At 56.2% G+C, this 8,399-nt stretch overlaps 1 protein-coding gene across 1 annotated transcript; it reads left to right on the top strand.

The window, feature by feature from the left end:
* The first annotated feature begins 787 nt into the window (after positions 1 to 787).
* Glrx5 (glutaredoxin 5) lies at positions 788 to 6,926 on the top strand. Its single transcript, XM_042692777.1, has 2 exons — positions 788 to 1,153; positions 6,367 to 6,926. The coding sequence occupies exons 1-2, from the start codon at positions 862 to 864 to the stop codon at positions 6,540 to 6,542; spliced, it is 468 nt and encodes a 155-aa protein (XP_042548711.1). The 5' UTR covers positions 788 to 861; the 3' UTR covers positions 6,543 to 6,926.
* Positions 6,927 to 8,399: the final 1,473 nt, after the last annotated feature.

The raw sequence follows: 8,399 nt of genomic DNA, 5'->3' as shown, positions 1-8,399 counted from the left end.
GCGGACACGCGCCGCCGCTCTACGGAGGCCAGGCGGGCTGGAAGGCCGGCGAGCGCGCCGGCGACAGCACTGCACACGGGCGGGCGCGCGCGCGCACGCACGCACGCACGTTGAACGTCCCGGCGGCGGGAGCCAAGGCTGGACGGGGTCCCGGGTGCGCGTGCGCGCGAGGCCTCGGAGGTCCGGGACCAGGAGGCTCGGCGCGGAGGCAGGACCGCGGGACCCCCGGCCCGGCCCGGCTCCCTGCCGCCCCGATGGAGTACGTGGGCCCGCGGCCCTCCGGAGCCCCCGGGCGCTCACCTCGGCTGGGGTGACCGGCGCCGGCGGGCCCCGCCCTCCGTCACGACCCATCGCTCCTCGCACCACCGCCGAGCTGCTGAGGCACCAGCAGAACCGACACCGGAAGCGGAAGCTCCTCGTGGAAGTGATCCCTTCCCAGAATTCGTCGGAACGGGAGAAGCCCCGCCCACCGCCGCTCCCCGAGGTCTCCGGGTCTCCCAGCAGGCCCTGTCGGCTCTGGGAAGGAAGTTTAGCTTCTCGTTGCCACGCAGCGTGACTCTGATGGACATCCACGCTCTCCAATCAACTGACAAAGCGGTGGCCCGCCGTCCCTGGGAAGACTGCGGGAGGCGGCGCCCCCCTCCCCCCCCCCGCGCGTTTAAGGCCGATTCCACCTACTGGGCGGGGTCAGCTATCTGATTGGATAAAACCAGTGACTATGGGTCAGGATCGCCCAATCAGGGGAGCAGCCGGGAGCCGGTCCAATGAGGTCCCGGGCGGACGGGCCTGGCCGCCGTGGGCCGGGAGAGGACCCCGGGAGGCCACCGAGGTTCCGTCCCGGGCGCTGGCGAACGAGCGGCGATGAACGGGTCGCTGGGCCGGGCGGCAGCGGCCGTGCTCCGCTGGGGCCGCGGCGCGGGCGGCGGCGTCCCGCTGGCTCCCGGCGTGCGGGCGGCGGGCTCGGGCGCGGGCGGCGGCCAGGCGGAGCGGCTGGACGGGCTGGTGAAGAAGGACAAGGTGGTGGTCTTCCTCAAGGGGACGCCGGAGCGGCCCCAGTGCGGCTTCAGCAACGCCGTGGTGCAGATCCTGCGGCTGCACGGCGTCCGCGACTACGCGGCCTACAACGTGCTGGACGACCCCGAGCTGCGGCAAGGTCAGCCCGCCGCGGGGAGGCCGACGGCCGACGGCTGAGGGCGCCGCGTGAGGCCGGGCCCGGGGGCCGGGGGCCGGTGGGCCGGACTTGGGGTTTCGGGGCCTGCGGGCCGGGGCCCTGTGAGCCCCTGCCCGTCTGGGGTGCCAGCGGTGGAGGATCTTAACGGACTGCAGCATCTTGGCGGGGAGGGACCCACGGGGCCCTGTTCCCATGGCCAGCTCGGGCCGAGGCGTCCCTCGACCCTCACTTTGTGGCGCGTTTGTCTCTGACAGCGTCCGAGAAACGTGATCCGTAGCATGAGTCCCCCGCCTTGTGCGCTGCCCAAGTGTGGCAGAGAGGGTGCCCCAAGACTTGGAGGGCTTCTGCGGATGGGGGACCGGGCTGCGGAGGGGCGCTGCCCTGGTCCGAGGCACTGAGGTCTGAGGCTGGCCGGGGGATCCCGGGCTCCGAGGACCTGGGGCCCATTCAGCTTACAGACACTCGGCAGGGGTCGACGCTGATTCCCAGCGGGACTTATTTGGGGTCAGGCTGGAGGAGCAGGGGGACGGGAAGGACGTTGTTTAGTTTGGGATCCTCAAGCGCTGGGAGCCACGAGACCGGGGCCTGGGGCTTGGGCTGGAGAGAGGAAGCTACAAGGATTTCTGCCCCACCAGCTAACAAACTGCCATCTAGTTCAGATCTCCAGGAGTAGCTGGCCCCTGTGTCCTTCCACTGTCCTGGGGGAAGTAGAGAGGGCCCTGGCAGCAAATTAGCAACTTTCCTGCAATGTGTGAAGCATTGCAATGTGTCAAAGGCACTGGGACCCACCAGGCTTCTTGGTCTGGGTTGTTTGGGGATAGGTGGAGAAGTGGGGAGACTGCACCCTTTCCTCCTGCATTGGCCTGGGGTGGGGGAACTGGCCCGCACATATCCCTGGTGACAAGTGCTCCTGTTGGGTCACAGTGTGCTGGAGAGAAAGACTTGAGTGTCGAGATTTACTGTTCTCCATGTCTGACCATAGTGCATATCGCTGGCATTGTTGAGGCAAGCTCCTGTTAATAAGGAAAGCAAATTTGAGTGAGAATCCCCTGTGGCCAGCCCCTGACACACCCTTGGACAAGTCTCCTAACTGCATTTTTCTTAACAGTAAAGTCAAAATGATGAAAAACAACTTGGAGAAGAGACAGTAAGAGTCATAGAGAGCTTAGCAATCTCTTGGCAATGGTGGCTCCCACCTTTGTGGTAGTTTTGGTGGGTGGAATCCAAGAGGCAAGTGTGGCAGAGTGAAAGCCACTCAGACTGCTTGTAGGTTTTACCGTATTACCATGTGTTATGCTCATGGTCCTGGGTCTCCCTGATCAACCAGAAGTCCGCTGTTTGCTAGGCGCAGGCTTATCGCCCACAGGGGTCCTGCCCTTCAGAGGCAGCTTTTGGTTTCAGAGATAAGCGTCTGCTTGTGTAGCCCTCACCAGAAAGTTGTGTCATTGATACCTTGCCTAATATGATGTTTTGAGAGTCTTTGGCTTGTGAATTTACATTCTCCTGTTTAGTATAAGTGGAAATGAGCTATATTAAAATATGGCTAATAAACTGAAAATGAATGGAAGTAAGTACTGATAGCAAGAATCTTCCTGTTCTCTCTCTTACATATTTGAGTTTTGATCTCAAAACCTAAGTGTTCACATAACAGTGGAAAGAACCTGTTTCTTAACTTGAAGATTTCACTGGATTGTCATTTTGGTTAATAAATGTGTTGAATAAATAATTAGATATGTCAGACATAGTGACTCACACCTGTGATCCTAGCTACCCAGAAGGCTAAGATCTGAGCATCAGTTTGAAAAGTCTATGAAACTTTTATCTACAATCAATCACCAGAAGGTTGGAAGTGGAGCTCTGGCCCAATTGGTAAAGTACCAACCTTGAACAAAAAAGCTAAGGACAGCACCCAGGCTCTGAATTCAAGTCCCCCGTACACACACACACACACACACACACACACACACACACACACACACACACACACACACACACACACACACACACCCAGGCTCTGAATTCAAGTCCCCCGTACACACACACACACACACACACACACACACACACACACACAGTTAGTGGCATGTGCACACACACACACACACACACACACAGTTAGTGGCATGTGCTAAGTCAGCCTGGAGCGAGGTGAAGTAAGCCTTTCCCACTTGGGGGCCTCCCTTGTTGGGACAGGTGAGGACCTGACCGCACTCCCGTGAACCGCACTCTTGCTGAGAGAGGCTGCCAGCCTGCGAGGCTGCTCCAGCTGCGTGGCTATCTCGCCTTCCCCTCCTGCAGGGTCACTGGGACCCGCAGCCAGGCTCCTGCAGAGACAGCCTGACGGGGCAGAGGGCCCAGCCCCTGGGACCGCGCTGTCTCCTGGGGTCTGGGAAACGTGAAGCGGCCTTGTCTGTTCAGAGCTCAGTGCCGCCTCACAGCCACCTTTGTTTCTGGGCTGCAGTCTCCAGACCTGTTAGTGCACACTTAGCCTTTGCCCTACAGAGAACCAGGAATGTGTCTTACGCAACCAGCCCACTGAAGTCTGCTTCTGCAAAGCAGGCCTTCAGTGGCTGTAGCAGCAGGGACAGTTTACTGTGTGTGCACTGGCTGCACCTTATGTGGCCCCTTACCTCAGCCTTTGCTAGGAGCTTGCGGAAACCCTCTACTAGCTGCTGATCATTGTTATCTTTCCAATTGTAGAGTATTGGAAGCTGTTCCTCATAGCCAGCTCTTCCCTGTACCTGCCCACTGGCCTCTTCATATTCAAAGCACCATTCACATATTCTTTTGTGTCTGTCTGTCTGGCTCTCTCTCCCCTCTCCTCCCCGCCTCTCATATTTCAGTACATGGCCTTGTGCTCTCCCTTAGCCTATTTATTCCGGGCTGGCTGGTGCTCCACCACTTGAGCCAGCCTCCATTTTTAGCTTTTTTGCTGAATAATGGGAGATAAGGGTCTGACAGACTGCTGCCTGAGCTGGTTTTGAACTATGATCTCAGGTCTCAGCCTCCCGAGTAGTTAGGGTTTTAGGTGTGAGTCACCGTCACCAGTGCTGGGCGAATATTAAGATTTGGAAATAAGCTGAGCCTCCTGAGCATCAGGAGCGTTCATGTAGTATAGCCTGCTGCGAGCGCTGAAGGCGGCCGAGCCTCTGTGCCTGCCTGGTGGATCGCCATGCTGTCTGTGAGAATGAAATGGCACCTGTACTTGATCAGGGCCGAGGCTGCTGTTGCCCTCTTTCCTGGAACTTGGCTGAGAGCGGAGCAGGCAGGCTTCCTCTGGAGGGCAGGGAGGAAATCCCTCAGCCTGGGTGGGCTCTGAGACCCCCTCCCTCGAGTCCGTTCTCCTGTCGGGTAAAGGCACTCTTAGATGTCTGAGCATGCTAAGAACCAATAAAATTTTGTTTACAAAAGTAGGAAGAGGAAGTGGAGCTGTGGCTCAAGTGGTAGAACACTAACCCTGAGTGAAAAAACTCAGGGACCGCACCCAGGTCCTGAGTTCAAGCCCCAGGACAAGCACATCAAAAAACACAAGACTGAGAAGGTGGCTCAGTGGCAGAGTGCTTACCTCACGAGCATGAGGCCTTGGGTTTGATTCCTCAGTACCCCATAAGCAGAAAAAGCCGGAAGTGGCGCTGTGACTCAAGTGGTGGAGCGCTAGCCTTGAGCTAAAGAGCTGAGTTCAGGCCCCACAACTGACAAAACAAAAACAAAAACAAACCACCCTGTGTGAAAGCCTGAGCTCCCCCGGTGGTGTCCCATGATCGCACCCTAGCCCGAGCTGCCCTGCGCTCTGTCCCCACGCTTCACCTGTTCCTCCACAAAGCTCCTCTGTGGAGTCAGGTAGAGATGTTAGCACTGAGAGAGCGGCCACCTGGCCCTAGCCCTGTGCTGGCAGCTTTCGGGGAGCAGTAACTCTGTGACAGGATGCTAGTCGCCTTTTGCCAACAAGAAGACTGAGGCTCGTGGTTTGGCTGGCCTGCAGGGGGCAGTTTATTTTGAGGTTCAGTGTGTTTCACGAATGTAGACCCTCATCAAAAGCAACGGGTAAAAATCTGTTGGGAAAGATTGAAAAGGCTGCTTTTACATCACACACATGAATGGTTTCTCTGTGTAAAAAGGTGTGTCAGGAAGCTTAGGAGAATTAAGGGCGCTCCTGATAACTTAGACGCTTAATCATCCCAGGAGAGAGCCTTGCTGCCCGCATTGTCGTAAAGGAAGTTCCCACGGGCTGCATTTGAGCGCAGAGTTAAAAATGAGGACAAACCCAAGCCAGACAGCTCCTGTGCTGGCCTGCTTTTACTAGGATGACAGACTTGACTCTGGGTGCCTACATACTTAGTCCTGTAAATACACCCTCAGGGATTAGAAGTTCTTGAATATCTAGCTGATTGATGATTGATTTTTGGTAGACATGCGCGTGACTGAGAAGCGGGCTTTTCCAAAGCCCATTGGGGATCTTTTTTATTTTTTGCTGCACAGAGCTCTGTGCAGCCGAGGCTGCCCAAGAACTCACAGTTCCCCTGCTTGCTAGAGGACTACAGGTGTGAGCTACCACGCCCAGCTCGTGGCCACTTGGTTCTGGCTGGGTTGTGATGTCAGGGGAAGTTAAAGCCTGTGACTCCTGGCTTTCTCTAGCTCTGTTATTTAAGCAAAGTGCACATTCACATAAAGTGGTTGTTCAAGGAGGGGTTCATTGTGTATTTCCATTCATCATCTATTCCCCTTCTCTCCCCCAGCCCCCTTTCTTTTTCCCAGTGCCAGTATTGGGGCTTGAACTCAGGGCCTGGGTGCGGCCCTGAACTTTTTCACTCAAGGCTGGTGTTCTACCACTTGAGCCACAGCTCCACGTCTGGCTTTTTACTTGTTAATTGGAGATAGGGGTCTCATGGACTTTCTTGCCTGGGCTGGCTTTGAACCTTGGTCTTCAGGTCTCAGCCTTCTGAGCAGCTAGGATCCCAGGTGTGAGCCACCGGCGCCCAACCCTGCACCACGTCTCCTAAAAAGCCTCCGGAGGTGGAAGTGGGTGGGCTTGGAGAGAGGGTGGCCTGTCCAGGGCTTCCCGTGTGGTCCCTTGATAGTGAGATGCACCTGTGGTGGGGTTGGAGCCAAGGGGGAGGCTGGGGCTTCTTCTGGGTGTGGGCAGGGGTGAGCACCATGGCTGGTCATTTGCGTAACGCTCCACTGTCCCTCCACAGGCATTAAAGATTACTCCAACTGGCCCACCATCCCACAAGTGTACCTCAACGGCGAGTTTGTGGGGGGCTGCGACATTCTTCTGCAGATGCACCAGAACGGGGACCTGGTGGAAGAGCTGAAAAAGCTGGGGATCCGCTCCGCCCTCCTTGACGAGAAGGACCAGGACTCCAAGTGAGACACCGCGGGCTGCGGGGCAGAGACCCACTGCCTTTGGAAGAGCCTTACCACGCCGTGTGCCACAGCCGCCCGCCCGCCTGCCTGCCTGGCCGCTGCCCGCCACGAGCAGGCCAACTCAGCGTGTGCTCTTTGCGTGAGATTGTCCCGTTGTGACCTTCACAACCCCACGCTGTAACAATTCATGTGTGGACACAATTCTTTCTGGCGTTGTCTTCTTCGTGGCCCGTCTGAAGTGTGTTAGTCACTTGGCAAAGATGCTATAGCCTCTCCCCGCCTCCCCCAATTGTTTTTGTAACTTCTTCTATGCAGAAAAATGATGGACAAAGAAGAGAATGTGGTAGCTGGGGTGTCCTTTTTAAAAATAAACTGCCAGCTCAGCGAATGGCGTGTGAATGGTTGATCTGCTTGGGGGTGACTAGCATTGGCTCTCCTACCCGACCACTAAAATTGCCATGAGAATTGCAGGAGGCTGCACTCCACTTCTCCGGGAGACAGGTGTGAGGGCGTGGCACAGGGTGTGTCTTCAGGCCAGGTGGAGGTGGGCAAGGCCAGAGGAGGATGCCCAGCTGCTGACTCAGGTGGATGAAGGCTTGGCCTGGTCACTGAGGTGTGGTATTTTTGGTATTGTTTCTCTGACGGTATTGGGATTGAGCCCAGGGTCTTGCACATGCAAGGCGAGTTCTACACTGAGATGCATCCCCAGCAGAGTTCACACTGGGTTTTTCTTTGTTTCCTGTCAGTTGAACTCAGGGCCTGTGCACTGTCCCTGAACTCTTTTGCTCAGGACTAGCACGCTATCACTTTGAGCCACAGCTCCACTTCTGGTTTTCTGGTGATTAATTGAAGATAAGAGTCTCATGGACTTTCGTGCCTAGGTTTTGATCTGTGATCCTCAGATCTCAGCCTCCTGAGTACCTAGGATTACAGGGATGAGCCACCAGCATCCAACTGCACTGTTTTTTGAGTCAGGGTCTCACTTTTTATTCCAGGATGGCTAGGAAATCCCTGTTTAGCCCAGGCTTGCCTTGGACTTAAGCCTTAGCTTCCCAAGCTCAGCTACTACGGTGCCTTGTAAGACTTCTACAGGGCTTCTCCCTCCCAGTGTGAAGAGCCAGTGGGAGGGCTTCGCAGTGACCCACGGGAAGGAAGTCCCTCCTGTCCCAGATGTATCCCTCTGAAGGTAGCTCTCTGTCATCCATAGGGGCCAGATAGCATGCTTAGACGTGTATCCCTAGCTGAGCACCAGTGGCTCATGCCTGTAATCCTAGCTACTCAAGAGGCTGAGATCCACAGATCATGGTTTGGAGCCAGTCAAAGAGACTCATCTGAAGTAAACCAGCAAAATGCAGAAGCTAAAATGTGACTCAAATGATAGAGTTCCAGCTTTGAGCGAAAAAGCTAAGCAAGTGTGTGAGGCCATGAGTTCAAGCCCTAGTACTGCCACAAGAAAAGGAAATGCCTCCTTAGGGCTGCAGAGGCAGGAGGAAGGCCACCTTCACATGATGACCACTTCCTTGAAGCCTTCTTGAGCTCCATTTCCTTCCCAAGAGGCCCAGGACTGCTCCCTCGGCTGTCACCCTCCTCCAGAGGTAGGATTCAAAAGGAAGGAAGTAGAGCTGCACTGTACAGAGACCAAGGGCTGGCTGTCACTGGCTGCAGCTTATAGCTGCGTGGAGAGCAGCTCCTGCCAAGGTAAAGGTTTTCAGCGCATGAACTGCACTCCCGGCCCGCTTGTGCCTGCTGTAGGCCAAGCCTGCATAGGCTCCTGTAGGAAGGAGGCTGTGCTGTCAGCCGAGGGGTCCTGTGTGTCCAGCACAGGGTCTAGGAGCTGGGCGGGCATCTGGCAGTGTGGCAG

The sequence above is a fragment of the Dipodomys spectabilis genome, unplaced genomic scaffold (assembly GCF_019054845.1).
Source record: "Dipodomys spectabilis isolate Male_0828 unplaced genomic scaffold, ASM1905484v1 ptg000157l, whole genome shotgun sequence".
Taxonomy (NCBI): Eukaryota; Metazoa; Chordata; class Mammalia; order Rodentia; family Heteromyidae; genus Dipodomys; species Dipodomys spectabilis.
Note: the sequence above shows the minus strand (reverse complement) of the source record. Positions and strands in the feature narration are given on the sequence as shown.